The following is a 21,026-nucleotide window of genomic DNA, read 5'->3' on the forward strand; positions in this document are numbered from 1 at the left end:
CGGGCGCAAGGGGAGCGGCGCAGAGGCAAGCGGCCGAACCGCGCACCCGGCTTTGACGTCGCCCGGTGCGGCTGGCAGCTCGCGCTACCGGCACGTAGCGCACAACGTGACCACACACAGCCTTCCCCTCCGGCAGCCCGGCCGCGGCCGCCGCTTCGCTGCACCCTCCTGCTTCTGCTCCTCTTCTTCGCCTCCGCGGCGCGCACCCCCGCGCACCCCCCGGGATTCCAGCCGGGTTCCAGCCCGGGGTACCCCGCCGCCCGGCCCGGGCACCTCCGCCGCAGCTTGAGCTCGAGCGGCGGCCACGCAGCCAGGTTCCTTCTCGTGCAGCCCTCCCGGGTGCCCCGCCGGACACCAGCACCGCGTTAGCACCGGAGGGGAAGCTCTTCTGCAGCTCCCTCCGCTCAACTCCCGAGGCTTCCGACGCCCCCACCCCTCCACCTGGCGGAGGCGGCGCGGCAGCGGAGGGACGCGCGGGGCCGCTGAGCACGCGTAGACGTGTGTGCGGCTCCGTCCTCTGTTGCTGCCTCTCGCGAGTGACGGTGCCTGAACTCTGCTTTCGGCTCCCGGAATCGGCGCGGCTGGCCCAAGGCCCCTCTTCGCTGGCGGGGCGCTGACGGCTATTTCGGAGGACCGTGGTGGCGGCGGCGGCGGCGGCTGAGGCTGGTGCCTGGGAGAGCTCCAGACGCACACTGTGCAGCCTGTCGATCCCTCTCCTGCTCCTTCTTTCTCCTCCCCCTCCTCCCTCCCCACCCCAGTCCCCCAGTCCCACTCCTCCTCTTCCTCCTCTCCCTGCTCGGCGATGCGAGCCTGTGTCGTGTAACAGGATTGGCGTTGCAATGGCAACTGATGGAATGGGGGAAGGCAAGACAGCAGGGCTGGGGGCTCCGGACTGCGGGCGGGCGGGCTGCTGCCGCCGCTTGATGCTCCCCCGGGGACCTTCGCGAGTTACTTTGTAAAGGCGAACCCGAGCGAGGAAGCCCCTGCGCGGCGCCGCGAGTAGGAGGCCACTTCCTGCTGCTCGCCAGCGCCGGGCTCTCAGCGCTCCGGCGCCCGGACCTTGGCCCGCGCCCGCCGCCCGCCCGGCGCGCAGCAGCTCGCCGCTGCGGAGAGCCAGCCCGCTCCCGCGAAGAATACTTCGCCTCTCGGCTCCCCTTCCCTCACGCCCCCCGCTCTCCCTCAGTGTCTGCGATTTCCCAGGCGCCCGGTGGGAGTGAGGCGAGCGTGTGAGTGCGTGTCAAGGTATTGTGAGAGTGTGTGCGTGCGTGCGTGCATGAGTGTGGGGTGTGTGGGGCTCCTGTGCTCCGCTCACGGCTGCCGCGGGGGAAGGACGCACGGACGGCGCTTCCCTCGGTGAGCGGTTCCTGGGCACCTCGGCGCGGCCCGGGCGCGAATGGAGCGCGCTCGCCCGGCCGCCGGCCTCCGGAACGTCCCGCTGCTTTCCCCTTGGACTGGATATGTTCATGTTCACGGGAAGATGGATTTAGTGTACGGTCTCGTGTGGCTGCTGACTGTTCTCCTGGAGGGAATCTCCGGCCAAGGAGTGTACGGTGAGTGCAATCGCGACGCTATATCGTGACCTTGTGATTCTTAAGCAAGATAGGCTGGTGAGCGAAAATGCACGACTAGCGCCGTGGCGGGGCCCCTCCCGGCGTGGCATTGGGTTTACACTTCATCACGTTATTGGGAGCTATCAGGACGCAGCGAGCGCGCTGCGGATTGGGCTGCGAGACGCTTGCACGGCTTCTCGGCTTGTGTTCGGAGTTGTGTCGGGCCGGCAGCATCGCTCTCCTGCGAACGAGTGGCTTTGCGCTTGATTTATCTCTGCCAGGGACCCGAGCTCTAGCAGTCTTTGATTTAATAATGATTTGGCTCCTCGCGTACCGCCGTGTCGCATCCGCGGTTTCCCCCGTAGGGAGGCTTCGAATGTGACCCCAGTGAGCTCCCTATCCGTCTCCGCCCCCCTCTCTTCCCCACCTTTTCTTATTTGTGTGTGTGGATTCCTACATGACTTGATTTTCCAGCTCAGGAAGTGGGGTGGCAGTTGAGTTGCAGTCTGCACCAGCCATTGGCATGAGCGTTGACTTGGGGAGGGGAAAATAGCAGGCAAGATTCTTGGTGCCAGACACAATTAAGGAACATGTTTGTGTGAATGGATGAGAAAAGGCATGAATGAACGGATGGCCAAGTTCGCGCGTCTGGTCTCCAGGGCAGGACACCAGCTCCCTGCAACTGGAACACAGTCTCTGTTCTCTGAAAAACCTATGTCTGGGCGGATAAGGACCGAGAGAAGGGATAGCTTGTTAACTGGAAGGTTTTTAAGACCTCAAGAGCAAATCCAGGTTCCTTTGCCTGTCAGCAGTTGGCACCCTTGGCTTTCAGGACGAAAGACACACTGACACACACAGCCTCAGGCTCTGGCTGAAGTGCGTCTTCTCCTAGGACTAGCAGGCGTGCCAAAAAGGAAAAATAACTTTTGAGATCTCAAGATATAGTGAGGAGTTTGGGAGGACAGGCTTTCAAGGGACAGCAGGCCAAAACTCGCCCACAGCTCACCTAGGGCTAATATCAAGAGAATGTGTGCTGGTCACCCAACTCACTGTTGTCTGCCATCTCACCTGGGGGTTTGAATTGTAGCACTGCAGTGTTAGGTCGGTGGCTGACCCCCCACCTCCCACCTGGGCAAAAGGCATGAGTGTTTGTGGAAATGTTGGACCTTTTCCTGCAGACCTGAGACCTGACTGCAGACTGCTGAGTGAGCTTCCAACAAGGGGACCTTGAGTCCTCAAACTCTCTGAGAAGGTTGAATGTTCAGTGGGTGGGTTTTTGGGAGAGGATGGGTGAGAGCCAATCTTGACTATCTTCCTGTGTTCTGCTTAGGGGTGAGCAGTGCAGTGCTGGGTGGTGGCTGGGAGGGGTCTCACCCCCACACTACACCCCAAGAGTAGTGAGTTTTGGTCTCCCCTGCATTCCATCTGCCACTCCCCTTTTATGTCTTCCCAGTTCCCTCCCTGGCTCCTGCTAAAAAATCTTGATTTTCTCCCACCTCTAAGCATCTTCATTTCCCCTCTCTTCCTACTTCCTGTTTCACAAATGGAAGCGAGCTTGCTTGATGGTGGTGATGATGGTGGTGGTGGTATATTGTGTTTGTAGGAGAGAGATGCTGAAACTCCTGACAGATCTTACCTCTTGGCAGAGGTTAGGAGGTGGGGCCTCAGGCAGAGCAGGAATTCCTTTAGTGCTCTTGTGCCTTCTGCCACACTCTGGTGCCTGAGAAGCTGAGTGGCCAGGATTCTAGGGAATGCTGGAGTTTGAGTCTTCTCAAAGAACTGTTCCTTAATGTGGGAGAGTCTGAATTCCTTTTATCCCATATCCAAATGTTTGTTTTGCTCTCTTTGGTTGAGATTATCCCAGTAAAACAAGTTTTTATTTTTTTAATCATGTTTATGTATGTGTGTGTGTGTGTGTAGGGGAAGATGACAGGTGAGAAAGATTGGTGGGGAGGGCAGCAGGATGCTGGAACTGTCTGGATTAGAAAGACATGGTTCCGAATTCCTGTCACTTTTTATAATGCAGATTATTTGTCTTGACAGGTCTCATTCATGTTATATAGTGGGAAAGGGCATGATCTAGGAATGGAGACAAGTAGAAAACAATTGCATTAGAACAATCCTTTGCTCATGTTGCTAAACAATAAAGAAGAAGGCACTTCTGCTGACTCTATCATTGGTTTATTTTAATATTGATGTAGTTATTAGTCACTTAGCTAAGAATAGAATCGGCTTTGTGAAAATTAATCAGCATCCCTGGTTGTTATAAATGCCACAGCTATTAGGTGGGTGAAAAAATTTATCACTTTTCAGCTATGCTTTCCATATCACATAGTTATGTTCTCAGAGTGGAAACCCTTAACCTTCAGTATCAACTTCACCTGAGGACTTCTCAGAAATGCATTTTGAGACCCAGCAATCTGTATTCATTACCTCATGATTCTGATGCACGCTCAAGTCTGAGAACCACTAGTTATAATCCAGATTTCATTGCCTTGACTTTGTAAATCATGACCTTTCTTAACTTAAATAGTTTTATTTTTATTTGTGGAAGAACTTACGGAGAAGGGCACAATTTATTTTTATTACATTATAAAGTGTCGATTAGTTGTAAGGGACATAGACAAAAAAGTTAGTGTAAGATTATAAAGTGTGTTTTGAACATTTTACAGGAAGAGAATTAGAAATGATATTTTAAAAAAACAAGTCAATTTTTTTTATTTATTAAAATTTTTTTTTAATTTTATTTATTCATTTTAGAGAGGAGAGACACAGAGAGAGAGAAGGGGGAGAGGAGCTGGAAGCATCAACTCCCATATGTGCCTTGACCAGGCAAGCCCAGGGTTTCGAACCGGCGACCTTAGCATTTCCAGGTCGACGGTTTATCCACTGCGCCACCACAGGTCAGGCATAAGCCAATTTTAAACAGACACTTCAAAGACCTAGATTTGAACTTGGTTAGCATAAAAGTCTATATCCTTATATCTCTTTATTTGCCTACATTTTCACATGCAAAAACATTCATACTACACACAAAAAGATAGTATTGTTTATTAATACTGTTTTGTAGTAGCTGGGTTCAAGGAGGAATAAAAATGGTGTTATAGGTAATTCAGGCAGATGACTTCATTGCAGCCTAATCTTATGTACATGATTTGGACATAGATCATTGTAACCTTTCTTTTTTAAAAGAGCTAAGCAACTCCTCTTCTTGGCTGAAAAACTGAGCATGAAATTCATATTTATTTATTTATTTTTTAGCAGTTGAGAAAATTTGATTTAATGTGTGGATTATGTTGTTTTGAGTTATTACAGTCTTCTTCCTGTTGTGTTCAATATACTTGGCACACATGTACGGTACTTAAGTGTAAAGGTTCTACTGTCCACCTAGGAACTTCTCTTTAGTTATCTCGGGATATACTGCTTGAATCACTCACTGCACAATGTGCTGGATTGTGTGTAAGTGTGGCAGTTGAGTAAGGAAGATTACCCTTTAATTTATACCTGCCTGTCCAACCTCTATCAATAATTCTGATGCCATTAAAAATATTTTTAATTTTTTGTGACAAAGACAGAGAGAGAAACATAGAGAGGGACAGTGACAGGCAGACAGGAAGGGAGAGATATGAGAAACATCAAGTCTTCGTTGTGGCCCCTGATGGCTTTCTCATATGTGCCTTGACCCCGGGGACTACAGCAGAGCGAGTGACCCCTTGCTCAAGCCAGTGACCTTGGGCTCCAGCCAGCGACATTAGACTTCAAGCTAGTGGCAGTTGGGCTCAAGCCAGTGACCATGGGGTCATGTCTATGATCCCACGCTCAAGCCAGCGACCCTGCGCTCAAAAGGAATGAACCCGCTCTCAAGCCAGAGAGAGACCTTGGGGTTTCGAACCTGGGTCCTCTGCATCCCAGTCTGATGCTCTATTCACTGGCCATCTCCTGGTCAGGCTAAAAATATTTTTAAAATGACATTTTTTCTGTATACTACCTAGCTATTCCATATCAGAGGTAGCATTACAGTAATATAAATTATTTGAAAACACTTCTGAAAGACTGCAAAGCTTTCTTCTAAAAAGCAACATTAAAAAATGTAGAGTTTCTTAGACAACTGTGCCAACTATTTTGATGGATAACATCCATTTGGAGATACCTATATTTGTGTAGTTTTAAAGAGCCATTTTCTTAAGTTATTTTATTTTGAAAGGTTTTTGTATTCAATTTTTTTCTCAATACTCTTGAAATTTTTAATTTTTTGAAATTTTATTTTTACTCAAACCAAAAGTGATTAAATGAACATCAGCTGGCACCCACTTGTACTCCCATTGCATTTTCAGGGTAGCTGATTAAACATAGCATCAAGGATTACAATGTAAACCTCAAATAGTGTAAGTCATTCTTTGGCAGTAAATAATTTGGGCTGTTTTACTGTGTTTTCCAGAAATACTGTTGATAATGACAATATTGAGAATCATATGTCCTGTAAACTTTTCAGTTGTCTTTCTAAAACAGGCAAAATTGCTTCATTGCCACACACTGTATTTTTACATCTGGCCCTTCATAACCTTAATTTCCAAGGAGGCTAATAAAAGACTATAACTATGTTAACAGGAGAAATCCCCACTCCAAAGTTAAAACAAAATAAAGTTCATATCTGAATAGTTTTTATGGGAGACAGATCAGACAATGACATGGTATCTTGACATAGATAATGCTCTGTTTCTAAATAGCTTCCAGGATGTACTTGAAGCAATAAATAGAGTAAGTTTATCAAACACATGTGTATGATGCATTAGCAAACTATATTTGCTCCATTCAAGTTATATGAATTAACTCATACAATTGACATCCAAGCAGTAGTCGGATGGAATTGAGAACCAGGACATATAAATATATAATGGACAGGAATGACCTGGAAGATAATTCAGATTGTCAGTGGGTTTAATGTAGATGGACAGACTGACCCAAAAGGATAAGGATACTCTGGAAGGTCAGTTGACCATTATACTTCGTTTCAAGATGTTGTCATCCTTATGGCAAAGGTGTCCAAATTGCACTAAGTTGTAATTTTTTGCCCACTGTGTGTTTGAAGAGAACTTGTGCTCAGAAATTGCTTTTGACTGAACGTATATATAGGATGTCAGCTTATGGAAGGAGAGGAGGAGATGACTTTGATAAATGTTGCTGAAAAAAATCAATCTAAAGCTTTTATCAAATACAGTCAACTCTAACCTTTTCTCTTCCTACTCCTCACCCAACTGTCGCTTCGCATACACACACACAGACACACATGCACGCACACGCACATAGACACACTTATGTGATCACCACCTTGGCCACCATCATAAGAAAAAGCGAGCAGTTCTTTGTATCTTGAGTATTTACAAGTTGAGAAGATAAAGCCAAATGTAAAAACAAAAGAAGGCTCTGAGAAACATACACGTTTGTGCTTAGAGGAAAGAGGGCAATTATAGGTGGTATTGTGGTTGGAGGGATTATGAAAAAACTGATACATCAAGGGTTATATCAAGGGTCGAGCACTGGGAGAGAGCTGACATAGTACAGGTTAAGGAGGAGGAGGGGCACTGCAGCTGAATGGACCCCAGCTGCAGGAAGGTAGGAATGATGGCACAGAGTAAAAAATGACCCTGGAATTCTTAGCAATGTCTCCAAAGTTTATGCTAACCTGAAAGTTGTATCTATCTTTTCATCTATGCCAACTCTCAAAGAAGTCTGTACGTCTGCAAAGTAAATTCCATTGTGTAATACTCTGGAACTTGCCTAGATATTTATGTCCACCAAAATTCTGGGTTTGTGCTTGTTCAATCTGAAGCCACTGACCTGCTCAGCAGAAGATAACACAATTCTCTCTCAAATTCTTGTGGGATGCTCAGCCTTCTCTAATTCTCAGCAAACTTGGGAAGCTTTGAACCTCCATAGCAGCACGGGTGTTTTGTAGAGTGCCTGCTACTTAGAAGCAGTGGATTGTGTGGGTCTGAAATGACTTAAAACATCATGTTGTTCTTTAAAAATGTACAAACAATGAAATGAATGCACACTGCCTTTGTGAAAGGGAGGTATGTGTTTTCATTACTGTTTCTTAGTCCTGTGCAAGGCAACAAGATACGCTGGAAACTGTTGAGAAACTTGGGCTTTCTTCTAGTTCTTATGTTGCTGCACTGGCAAAAGTTTTATCTCCCTTAATATTCACATCTAATAAAGTCTTAGGAGGATGGACTGTTATGCAGAGAATTATAAATAACATCAAGAATAAAAAAATATATATAGCTGCATTTTTATACCTGGAATAGAGAAAGAGTTCATTGAGAGGTTCCTCTATCTTCTTAAAAATATTCTAGCATTTTTTTTTTTTTTTTTTACAGAGAGAGAAAGTCAGAGAGAGGGATAGACAGGGATGGAGAGAGATGAGAAGCATCAATCATCAGTTTTTCATTGTGGCACCTTAGTTGTTCATTGATTGCTTTCTCATATGTGCGTTGACCATGAGGCTACAGCAGACCGAGTGACCCCTTGCTCGAGCCAGTGACCTTGGGTCCAAGTTGGTGAGCTTTGCTCAAACCTGATGAGCCCGTGCTTGAGCTGGCGACCTCAGGGTCTCGAACCTGGGTCCTCTGCATCCCAGTCCGATGCTCTATCCACTGCGCCACTGCCTGGTCAGGCTGTTCTAGCATTTCTGAAAGCATTTTTTTTAGCATGTCAGATTTTCTGGGAACTGGGCTTCCTGATAGGATTGTCAGGAGGTCTTAGAACAGACTAAGGAGCTAAGAAATAAAAGAGAGCAAGTCATTTTATTTTTAACTGGGAAAAAATTCCCATGTGTTAGTCTAGCAGAAAATAATGCCAGTGGTGTATTTTTGGACAGGATATGTAATATTAATATGAACATGAAATGCTGTTTGATACTGCATCTTGTATACACATGCAGCTGTTATTGTTTCTCTGGCTAACCTGCTCTCCATCACTGTAATGATGGAGATTTTCCTTTTGCTCCTTAATGGTGGAAGTGGTGTTGGGGGTGGGGAGCTGGAAACCCCCTCATTGAAGAGCTCCAGAGACAGTTAGTGTCAACTAAACTGTGTGGTCATTAGTATATTTACATACATGTGTATTCAAATATATGTATAAATTTTGTTTTTGTATCAAGAAGTAAGAATAGTCTCAATACCCTGCCATTTCGAGACTAATGAAAAAATAGCAGCATATAGAAGTAATCCGTCCAAATGGAATACATTAGAGATGTATTGGTAAGAATACTTTTACAATATTGATTTTGCTAAGCAAGTCTCCATAAGTGTATGCGCACAGTAGGTTGGGAAAGGGTTTAATGGACTTGTAGTTTTGGAGTTATCTGTCTTGTATCTCAGAATTGGTGAAGTTATTATCAAGATTCTGTTTTTTTTTAAATCTTTTATCCTGATTCTGAACTTGTCCCTTGCTTTTCATGGTTTATTCTGTATCATTATTGTTATTCACTCCATGTCTTTTATTCACTTACATTTTCGTTTGGTTCCTGTTTTCACACTGGACAATCAGTACCCTTTTCTTAGGCAGAGCTATTGTATTCATTTTAAAGTTTTCAGTCTTAGTGCAAAGGAGTCAAAGTTCAGTCTTGGTCTTATTTTGTCCTTACTTTATGTTGCATAGATTTATCTAAGTATAATTGCCTAAGGAGGCACAGTGCTCTTCCATTATGACCATTTCCTATGAAATGTAAGTTACATAATGACATCATCTGTGAAGACTGGAGTTTAGAAAGCTAGCTTGCTTGCTTTCTTTCTTTTCTTTTCTTTTTCTTTTTCTTTTCAGTTTTGTGGTTGATTTCTAGTTTCATACTATTTTGGTCAGAGAAGATGCTTGATATGATTTCAGTCTTCTCAAATTTAGTGGGACTTGTTTTGTGTCCTAGCATGTGGCTATCTTAGAAAATGTTCCATGTGCACTTGAAAAGAATGTATATTCTGCTGCTCTGGGGTGAAATGCTCTAAAGATATCAATTAAATCCATCTGGCCTAATGTGTCTCTTAAGGCCATGGTTTCCTTGTTGATTTTCTGTCTGAAAAATCTATCCATTGATGTCAGTGGGGCTTTAAAATCCCCTACTATGACTGTATTTCTGTCTATCTCTCCCTTAATGCCAGGGGTCCCCAAATTGCGGCCCTCTGAGGCCATTTATCTGCCCCCGCCGCACTTCCAGAAAGGGCACCTCTTTTATTGGTGGTCAGTGAAAGCGTGGCGTCGCTCACGTACAGTACTACTTCCGGTGACGCGGGAGGCACGCGTCTGGGCTCCGGAAGCGCGTCATATCACTTGTTACGCTAGCAGTGACAAATATGGAACCGGACATTGACCATCTCATTAGCCAAAAGCAGGCCCATAGTTCCCATTGAAATACTGGTCAGTTTGTTGATTTAAATTTACTTGTTCTTTATTTTAAATATTGTATTTGTTCCCGGTTTGTTTTTTTACTTTAAAATAAGATATGTACAGTGTGCATAGGGATTTTTTCATAGTTTTTTTTTGTTTTTTTGTTTTGTTTTTGTTTTTTTTTTTGTATTTTCTGAAGCTGGAAACTGGGAGAGACAGTCAGACAGACTCCCGCATGCGCCCGACTGGGATCCACCCGGCAGGCCCACCAGGGGCGAAGCTCTGCCCACCAGGGGGTGATGCTCTGCCCCTCCGGGGCATCGCTCTGCTGCAACCAGAGCCACTCTAGCACCTGGGGCAGAGGCCAAGGAGCCATCCCAGCGCCCGGGTCATCTTTGCTCCAATGGAGCCTTGGCTGCGGGAGGGGAAGAGAGAGACAGAGAGGAAGGAGGGGGGGGTGTGGAGAAGCAAATGGGCGCTTCTCCTATGTGCCCTGGCTGGGAATCGAACCCGGGTCCCCCGCATGCCAGGCCGACGCTCTACCGCTGAGCCAACCGGCCAGGGCCATAGTTTTTTTTTTATAGTCCGGCCCTCCAACGGTCTGAGGGACAGTGAACTGGCCCCCTGTGTAAAAAGTTTGGGGACCCCTGCTTATGCCCATCAAGATTTGCTTTATATATTTAGGTGTTCCTATATTAGGTGCAAGAAACTTCCCATTCTTTTATTTGAGAATAACTCTCAGTGTGCTGAGCCTGAAATAATCTGCCTTTTTACTCAGAGACTAATTGTTTTCTGATTATTTCCCTTGTCTCACCATCAAACATTCCTCCAACTGCTGGGATTAAAAGTGGCCTTCTTCCTGCTCACTGTAATTTGTGATTTTACTGCTGAACTCTGTTATAATCATGTGATTGGATGATGTTTTAAATAGCATTTAAATTTTTAATTTTTTAACATCAGTGACAAGTTGCTTGTTAATCCCTCAACTCTCTAAACTTACTTATACAAAAACCTTTAAGCTTTGCCACTTCTCCAGTTTCAGAGATGGATTAAGGAAGGTGTGTGTGTGTATAATATATATATGTATTCACACACACACAACAAACACTTGTATATAGTGTATGAGTACTGAAAAATATTTTTATTTATATATATTAACTCTGTGTGTTTGTGTATATGTATTCATAGAGGGGTCTCACAGGCAGGACTTTAGGGGAAGCTCAAAGAGTTGGGTGGCTTTGCCCATCTTTTGCAAAGCTGACCGATGTAGTGTTGACCTCAGTGCATGCAGTCTCTCAGCTAAGATTTATTTTGTTTTAAAATATCTTTTGTGATTCCTTTATGTTTATATTGTTCACCATTTCCTGTTACCATTAGGAACTTACATTACATCTCTTTCCTAATATTCTTTTCAGTTGACAGAGAGAACTGTTTCGTAGCTGCACAGCAGCAGTGCGTGTGCAGTTCACCTCCCCTGCAGTGCAGTGCTGTGTACAATTGAAGCCCAACATCACCTGTATACCCTGAAGACCATTCCTCCTGCTCTGTTAGTCAGATCTTATGGTGCTCTTTTCTCCTTTTTAAAAGTGAACTTTTGGAGCCCAGCCCTGATAGCTCAGTCGGTTAGAACGTCATCTGGAAGTACAGAGGTTTCTGGTTCAATCCTCAGTCAAGGTCCATACAGGCACATACAGGAACAGTTCGATGTTCCTGTCACATTCTCTCTCTCTCTTTCTCCTTTTCTCCCTCCCTTCCTTGCTTTCTAAAATCAGTAAAAAAAAATTAAAAGTGAACTTTTGGAGCATCAAAAATATTTATATTCAAGTGTGAGTAATAAAATATATCCACAAATCAAATTTAAGTAACTTGGATCATCTACCTTTATCTATTATTGAAAAATAAACCTAGGATATAGTAATGCTTTCATAAAGTAGCTGCCATTTATCAACTATTGTATGTCACACCTTGTATTAGGAGTTTTAGTTACATTATGCCATAGTCTTTGAATGAGGTAGATGAGAAAGCTGAAACTCAAAAAGTTTAAATAACTATCGTGTAGTTACTAGTGGCCGAATTTGGAATCATATGTGAGGTATTATGTAAAAAAAATGACGTATATATTCCTATATGTGTTATTAATTATATTCAGATATGTATGTGTTTGTACTTACTGTGATTAAAAGTGAATAAAATATGCAAGTTATCTAGGTCCTATTGGGTCATACATGAAACTTATCTCAAATAGTATATATTTGGAATGCAAATTGGGTGACAAATTTTACCTTTTCCCTGAGAAATATATATAGGTACCTAATGTCAGCACTTTATATCATTCAGTTTTCTTTTTTGGGAAATAAAAGCTATGGTTTATAATTTGGGGTTTTTTAAAAATTGAAATTCCCATACTGAGGGCTCTCTCTGGTATAATTTATTTTTGGACTGAAAGGATATTTAAAGCTTATTCATAATTAGTGACCTGTAAAAATGAAGACATGGCACTTCCAGATATTCTGCAGAAGTAGCTACATTCCTCCGTGTAAAATAGTAGGTATGTGCTTCTAAAAAATATCCACTGTCAAGTGGACTACTTTATTTTTCCCCAGGCTGATTAACAATCACTGGCCTTGGTAAGACTGGTAGTTAAATGTCATATTTGGCCTGATTTTTGTCTTTAGTTCCTTCCGGGTATTGCTTGGGCATTTCTCATGCAGAGTTAATTGAGAAGACTATTTCAGCAAGTTTCTTTCCTTGAGAACCTTGTTGTGCTCAAGAGGACAGTTGATTGCAAACTCTGCTCTTAGTTGCCAGTGAGTTCCTCAAAGCTCAGAGCTTGCAAATTAGCACAGTTTAGGGATTTGTTTTAGGCTTTTAGCTCCAACATTTGCTATGATAAAAGTCATTTTTTTCCTATGCTTTTTGAATGCAGTGATTGTGTTCTATAGTATAGCCCTGTGCCATTCTGGCTATTGTGTGATTGATACAGAAACTGCTTCGATAGGAAACCATTTCAGGGAGAACAGGAAAGGTATTATGCTCAGCTGTAGTGCCATGCATTTCTAAGCAGCTGATGTTTTCTTCAACTGATAGACACCCTCCAAATTTTCAGAGACGATCCAGCCTTTGGAAATTTAATGCCTAATTCTGCCTGGCTGCAGGAGCAGTGACCTGAAATTCATTACACATTCACGTTTCAAATTGGAAATTCATTAATTTTGTGGTATAACTGTGTTGTGTTGTATTTTAATGTGATACTTTTTAATTCAAGAATATGGAGACACATCGATTTTTATGAATTTTTTCTCTAAACAGACAGTTCTTAATAGCAGAGCCAGATACTTAAAACTAGCGGGAGATGACTTTCTACACAGTGAAATTTGTGATGATATTGTCAAATGAAGTGGGTCATCGTATATTTTGTAATCTAAGACTATCAAATTCAACTGTAAGTCTTTGTAAAGGGGTAGAGTAAAAGATGAGTCAAGTCGGAGTTCAGCAGTGTTTAATCATAGATTTTATGTTTTTGCAACCTCACACACTGAATGCTGTATTTGGAAATACTAGCAGAATATAATGCATCCTATTTTTGTCTTTCTCCACTTCCAGTTTTTGTATTTCACAATATTTTAGATACATACTCTTATTTTAGATGAAGGTGGATCATGTTTTAATAATTGAGGAATAAAATTATATACCTCAGATTTCAAGTGTTTCTTTTATAGTTTATTATTTAACCAACTATTGTATAATATTAATAATTCAATGGAATGTATAAAAAAGGTGGAATAGACAAAATAAAGGATGGAAGTATCTTATGAACCTGAAAATACCATTTAAATATCCTTACTTGTGACAAAAAGTTAATTTCTACATATTTTTCAAGCTTACTCTAAAATAGCTCTAAGGCTATTTTCTGGTGGCTTAACTATTGACTGCTTCTCATTCATTGTACAAGCTGTCATCCTAACAATTGTTATGACATTACAGAATTTTCTCATTGCTGAAAGATTTAGCATTTCTACAGATGGGAAGTTATGGATAAAACAAATAAATAACAGTAAAGCTGGCTTCCAGGTACTCCTGTGGTCTGCTCTGAGGGACTGGATTTGAAGTTGCTTGGGGAGGAACAGGGGAGTTGGCTTGGTCATAGCCTTAGGCTAGAAATATGCGGAATTATCTGGAATACATTTATTGTTATTACATGGAGACAGTAGGGTCAGGTCCTGGGGATCAGTAGGCTGGCTGGATGGAGGCAGAGGGCGGAGTCTGCATGTCCCTGGTTGGTTTCAGGAACTGCAGCTGGGAGGAAGAGGCACCAGTAGGTGGTTTGGTAGGGAGTGCTTTTGGGAACACCACCTGCACAGAAGAAGGGAGCTGGATGGAGCAGAACCATTCAGTTTGTAGAGTTCCCTGCTGAGCGCATGGGGTATACTGTGAAGCTGGGTGGGCCTTTGAAGACGTTCCATTCCTGGTGGATGTCTGGTTAGCCTGTTTTCTGCAGAGCTCAGATACAATGAAGCGATATTTATACCGTGCCTTTCCCTCCCCCAGATAGCCAGTTATTGGGTAAAATTTTAAAATCCCTCATTGTCATGAACTGAATTCATACATTTGACCCATCATATATTTGTTTTTTAAGGGGGTTGTTATGGACTAGATTGTGTCTGCCCCAAGTTCGTATGTTGAAGTCTTGACCCGAAATGTAGTTGTATTCGGAGATAAGGCCTTTGACATAAACTTACATGGAGTTCATAGGGTGGGGCCCTAATCCAGTAGGGCTGGCTTCCTTACAGAAGAGGAGGAGACATCAGGAGAGCATGCACACAGAGGTAAGGGCACAGCAAGAAGATGACCATTGCAGGCCCAGGAGAGAGATTTCTGGAGAAACCAGTCATGCCAACACCTTATCTTGGTCTTCTAACTTCCAGACTTGTGAGAAAATAAATTCCTGTTATTAGAGCCACCAGTCTGTGATATTTTGTTACTGCAGCTCTTGCCAAGTAATAGAGAGATCACTAAAAAAAAGTGAGTACAACAGCACACGTGTCCCCTCACTAGGGATCAAACACAGTGCCTTTTGACCCCCTTTTCCACTGCATGCGACAACATCTTGGCAGTTCTGTTCCACCTAGTAAAGGGTGCCGCAGGCAAGCCAAGTTTGCAAGGTGGGCCTAGCAGACTATTGCACTGTTTTCTGGGGTCCTCACCAGGGTGATGGTAAATCCTTTACCATGAAGAGTGCAGCCTTATCAAAAAGCTTTCCCGTATCCAACTTTATATCCCTGGCCATCCTAATCCAGCATCCTTGGAATCCATTACCCTATATCCTCTTGGAACTCCTACTAGTACTCATTGGCTAAATCCTCCTTCTTCAAAGAGTGCTGTCTTTTCATTCTTGGTAATTTTAACAGCTCCATGACTGGGTCATGTTGCAATTTAACTCTGGTTATTGGATTGGCTATCAGTAAGGAGCTTAAGGGTAGATGTTAAGGGAGAGATGTGATGTCTTGCCAGGCAGAAGTCTCTGCATCAGGGAACTCTCAGTTTATCTAACTTTATGTCCCATTCCCTGTTGACCCAGTATCCTCAGATGCAATCTCAAAGCTGCTTCACTGACCCTGCTGGCAGCATTGGCTGGGTCTTGTGGCCTGTTGTCCCTTGCCTCCCTTGTCAGCCTCAGTGCCTTTCCGGCCAGTTATGATTTACCCCTAGTTATTAGCCTCTAAGGCAGGAGAGGAAACGGTGCCAAATCCTGAGTGGACCTCCTATCCTCTTGTAGAGAACTATCATCTGAATTGCCTCAAGCAAGGAGGAAGCCAGAAGCTCTAATGAGGGCGTGTGTCACTTCCATAGGCACACAAAGTCCAGGGGAGACCAGATGATCATTTTCTAAAGCACCAGGGTGCCACATTTCCCCAGTTGGCTCCTTACTTTGATGGAGCAGACTTTTCAAATGAATTCAGCTGTATCTGGAATGCCTAACTTTGAACTTGAATTCTGGACCTGGCCCTCAGGACTTCATTCATTCATTCATTCATTCATTCATTCATTCTTGCCTTCTGTTTGCTAGGAGATTAAAATGTTTTAGTTTACTGACAGGGAGACTTTCCTGGTTTTCACACTTCACCTTGAATGATGATTGTATTAGTTTATGGCTGTTGTAACAAATGACCACAAACAGTGGTTCAAAGCAATACAGGCCTGTAGGTCAGAAGCTTGACGTGGTCTTACTAGGCTACACTCAAGGGGTCAGCAAAGCTGTGTTAATTTCCGCAGGCTATAAGGGAGAAGCCGTTTCCTTGTTCTTAGCCTCTAGAGCAGGGGTCGGGAACCTATGGCTCGCGAACCAGATGTGGCTCTTTGGATGGCTGCATCTGGCTCTCAGACAAATCTTTAATAAAAAAAAAATAATGTTAAAAATATAAAACATTCTCATGTATTACAATCCATTCATTTCCTACTGCTCATATGCATGGTTGCGGGTGGCTGGAGCCAATCACAGCTGTCCTCCGGGACAACACCAAATTTTTATTGGATAATGCGTAACATACACGGGTCGTTGTATGGCTCTCATGGAATTACATTTTAAAATATGTGGCGTTCATGACTCTCTCAGCCTAAGAGGTTCCTGACCCCTGCTCTAGAGGCTGCCTACTGGTTCTTGGCCCATTTTTCCATCTCTGGAAGCTCATAAGATTGCATTTCTTGATGCCTTTTTTGCCCATTGTCACATCTTCCTCCAACTGCTCTCTCCTGTTGCCCTCTTCACTTTCAAGGACCTGATGATTATGGTGTGCCCACCTGGTAATGCAAGATATTCTCTAGTTTAAGGTCAGCTGATGAGCAACCTTAATTACAGCTGCAACTTTAATTCATCTTTTTCGTGCAGCCTAATATATTCACAGATTACAGGGACTAGGATGTGGGCATCTTTTGGGGAGGAGACCAGTATTCTGCCAATCACAGTAATAAATTGATGTCAGCCCTCCATGGTCTTTCTCAAATGCATGGGTAATCTCCAGCAATAACCATCTAGTGCTGTACTACTTATAATTAGTATTTCACCCAAGCTCTTGAACACCTAAGTCATTGCATACACTTTCTCCTGGTATGTCATTCCAGTTTATCTAGGGAAGACAGATAAAATTATGGGAAGTTCAAGCAATATCAGTCGTAGATCTCAGCAAATCTAAGCAAAGAACTGTGGCCCTCAGAGTATTCCCATCATAAAAGAAATCTATTCTTTTTGGAGATTTGTTGCTACTGTCTTGTTTGTGTTCTACAGAAAATGAATTTTGTATTTAAGGGACCTTACTGGTAATTATCTCCTAAGGATGAGATTTTTTTTTTGTCCATTTAAGAGTCTTACTGGAAATTGAGGATCTGCCAGGATATCTGTCATACCCACCGGTCTCCATGAATTGGTTGTTGGAAGGAAATGGGGAACAGATGGTTTGTCAGACAGTACCTCCTTCAGGCTAAACCTGGCTCAGACTTCCAAGTTACTGCATGTGGTATGGTAAGATTTTTGGCTACACATGCCAAATCTTTAGGGATTTGGACATTCTGATGTCTGAGTCTGAGTTGTAGTCTTTATTCACTTTTTGCTTTTTTGAAAAAAATTAAAGATGTTATGTTTCTATTTTCAGTGATTGAGAAATGTGTTTGTAGAGTGGGTACTGAAAAGATCTTTGTAGTTTTAAAAATTATTCAAGAATTATAAGGTACTATATTTTTTTCAATTATAGTTTATATTCAGTATTATTTTCTACTAGTTTCAGATGCATATGAGGTACATTTTCTTACCCACTCTCTATTAGCCTGGTTTGCTGATATTTTTTCTTAAGAAATAATTATGTAATCTTGAAACAATTTTAATAATATTTTATAAGTTTGTTACACATGAATCAAAGTCTGATTCTATTTAATGACATAAATGTTTATAGATATTGAATAAAATAAGATTTGCAGTTAAAGGGAAATTACTTTATGACTTTTCCACCATTGGAGTTAGTCTTGTTATATAAAATTTAAGAACTTCTATTTGTCATCTGATACTTTTATTAGTTGTTATGTGTATGTTATGAGTATTCAGAAGGTTTCTCTGTGAATAATTTATAATGTCTATATGGATCTTTTGTTCTCAGGAATAATAGATGAGATATATTGGCCATATTTAAGTTTTCTTTATATGACCTTTCTTATTCCAAAAGTTTGAGGTGTTCCAATAATACCTTATATTGGAAGATAATACATTCTAACAAAGAAATCTGCTTCATAATAACACTTCTCTGTGTCTTGTGCTAGTTTTTCATCTTCTTTTTTTTTTTTTTTTTTTTTTTTTTTTTTTTTTAATATATAATTTTATTTTTTTAATGGGGTGACATCAATAAATCAGGATACATATATTCAAAGATAACAAGTCCAGGTTATCTTGTCGTTCAATTATGTTGCATACCCACCACCCATCTTCTTCTTAATCACTAAGTAGCAGAGACTCTCAGGTTCTGTCCTTGTCTGTCTCTGTGTGCTTACGCCGCACCCTCTTGCCTCAGGCAGTTTAAGTACCCTCTCTGATGACTTTCAAGCTTGTACCCCTTATCAGATCTCCGTCTGAGCTCCAGACTAATATATGTAACTGTCTCTTTCACACTTCCACTTAGATTGCTCTAAGATATCAAAATTAATATGCCCAAGCTGGACTCTTAATATTTGCCTTAATCTTTCTCCTCAGCCTTCCCCTTCTCCTTGAAGGTCACAGTTATTCATATTGTCCACCTGCAGGTCATATTTGACCCGCTTTCTCCTTTACGCCCTTCGGACCAGTACAGCACCTTTATTATGGATCAGTCCTGCAAAATACGTCTCAGGTGTATAACTGCCACAACCTGGTCTATGACATTTTTATATTTTGTCTCTATAGTTGTAGTAGTTTTTAACTGGTCTCCCCACCTCCTGTGTGAACAAGGCCTTCACCTACTCCATATCCCTCCATACACACATCCATACATCAAGCCTGCATAGTTTTTTAAAGTATAAATTGGATTATATCCCTTCTCTACTTTTAAAACCATTTAGTGGTTTCCCATTCCTCTGAAGATAAACTTGAAATTCTCCTGCTATCTTTATACATTCAAGATTCGGTCTCTGCCCCTTCCCTGTCTGCAGCTTCATCTCGGATTGAGTCTCTCTAGAAGCACTGGGTAGAGACACAGTTGTTTGTATTTCATCCCGTACACACTCGAAGCTCTTTCCTGCTTCAGAGTCATTGTGCAATGCTTATTTCTTACTCTGAAAGTTTCCCCTCTGTTCTAGTCAGGGTTTTCCAGATAAACAGATAAAATAGCTATACATGCATAATACTATATTATATATACATATATGTAATGAGATTTATTATAAGAAATTGGTTCATGTGAATATGTAGACTTAGAAGTTCCAAGATCTGCAGTGGGCAAGCTGGAGACCTAGGAAAGCAGACCTAGAGGCCAGTAGGTCTGAGATCCAGAAACAGACATTGTTTTAGTTTGAGTCTGAAGGCAGGAGAAAAAACAATGCCCAGGCTCATAGGCAGTCAGGTAGGAGGAGTTGATTGTTTTGGGGGGGAGGGTCAGCCTCTTGTCTTATTTAGGCCTTTCACTGATCCGATAAGGCCTACCAACATTAGTCATCTGTGTTACTCAGTTTACTGATTTAGATGGTAAACTGAACCAAAAACATTTTCACAAAAACTACTCAAAATAACATTTAATCAAATACCTGGGCACCCATGACCCAGTCAGGAGTACATGTAAAATTAACTATCACATTCCCCTTCCCTACTCCCAGACCTTTTTGTCTAATTCATTCTAATTTCTGAACTCTTAGATTAAAAATAGAGTAGCCCTCGGTGATCATCCCCTTGATTTAAATTGAAGTCAGTTTTTGAGCTCATAACTGTGTATTTTATCTCTGAGTGCTTCTCCCAGTTTACTATTTTTGTTTATCTGTGAAATGATTTGTTGGATAGTGTCCCCACTAAATTGGGTGACTCTGAAGGACAGGGATGGCTCACACTTGCTCACCATTTATATATACATAGAGCACTTTGCAGTTTGCCTGACACAACAGTTACTTTATTGGGACTAGAGTGTGAATGGATATATCCAAGAATGAACTCTTTTTTCCTAGAAGTAGTCATTCAGGTCTCAGGATAACAGGACAGTAGGGAAGTTTTCCAGGGATGTTATCATTCTCTTCTTCATCTCTTCAGAGGAAATTACTCCATAGGTGTTTTTTTTTGGTGAAAATTCAGTAACTATGAATCACTAGGGTTGTGAAAATAATGATTAAATCATTAAATGAGTATACAAATATTTTATATAATTAATTTAAATTTTTTCTAATGTATTGATATTTCTAAATAAGTGGTCAGAATACATTGATAGATCATCATTGTTAACATAGTGGCTTCAGCTACTAAATTGTTATTGATATAATTTTAGGTACAAATGCATTATCTTTTCTCCATTTCTGTTTACTTTCTAAAGAAGAGATGTCTAAAATGATTTAATAAAGTGCTTAGCACACATGGAGAAATTAGAATATTAAGTAGCCTATTATGGAATTACTTAATTTAGGTTAAAATCTACTCCTGAAATATATTCTGAAAAGATTGTGTGATTTTTATATATCCAGTCTTGTTCTGCCTAGAAATGCTTCATTCCCCTGTTCTGGTGTCCTGCCTGTCACTGACATTTGCTTGGCTACACCAGCCCACTCATATCTCGTTCTTTGAAGTTGAGCTGTTCTTGCCCTTGGATTCTAGTGTCTTATGTTTAATACTTAATTGCTCTCTATTTATTTTTGGTTACAATTGTTCATTGAGCACATCATTATTAGACATTATGTGCATAGTGTGGTACACTTTCTAGACACTCAGGAAAACATTCAAAGAATTATGAGAATGGTCTTTGTCCTCACCTAACATACACTCTCATTGAAGAGACAAAGAAATAAAAGTCATGCTCATAATAATCTCAGTGGCTGAAAATGAACTATGTGATAGGAACTTCATTTTATGCATTCTCAAAATGCTCCTTTAGTAGCATCCTCAAG

The 21,026-nt window shown here is 41.9% G+C and overlaps 1 protein-coding gene across 1 annotated transcript in view; it reads left to right on the forward strand.

The window, feature by feature from the left end:
- Positions 1–1,115: 1,115 nt before the first annotated feature.
- MDGA2 (MAM domain containing glycosylphosphatidylinositol anchor 2) overlaps positions 1,116–21,026 on the forward strand; it is a 1,032,651-nt gene continuing 1,012,740 nt past the window's right edge. Inside the window, exon 1 of the mRNA XM_066342601.1 lies at positions 1,116–1,550. Within this exon, the coding sequence (XP_066198698.1) occupies positions 1,394–1,550 (157 nt within the window). The 5' untranslated portion in view covers positions 1,116–1,393. The remainder of the gene's footprint in view (positions 1,551–21,026) is intronic.

The sequence above is a fragment of the Saccopteryx leptura genome, chromosome 6 (genome assembly GCF_036850995.1).
Source record: "Saccopteryx leptura isolate mSacLep1 chromosome 6, mSacLep1_pri_phased_curated, whole genome shotgun sequence".
In the NCBI taxonomy this organism is placed as follows: domain Eukaryota; kingdom Metazoa; phylum Chordata; class Mammalia; order Chiroptera; family Emballonuridae; genus Saccopteryx; species Saccopteryx leptura.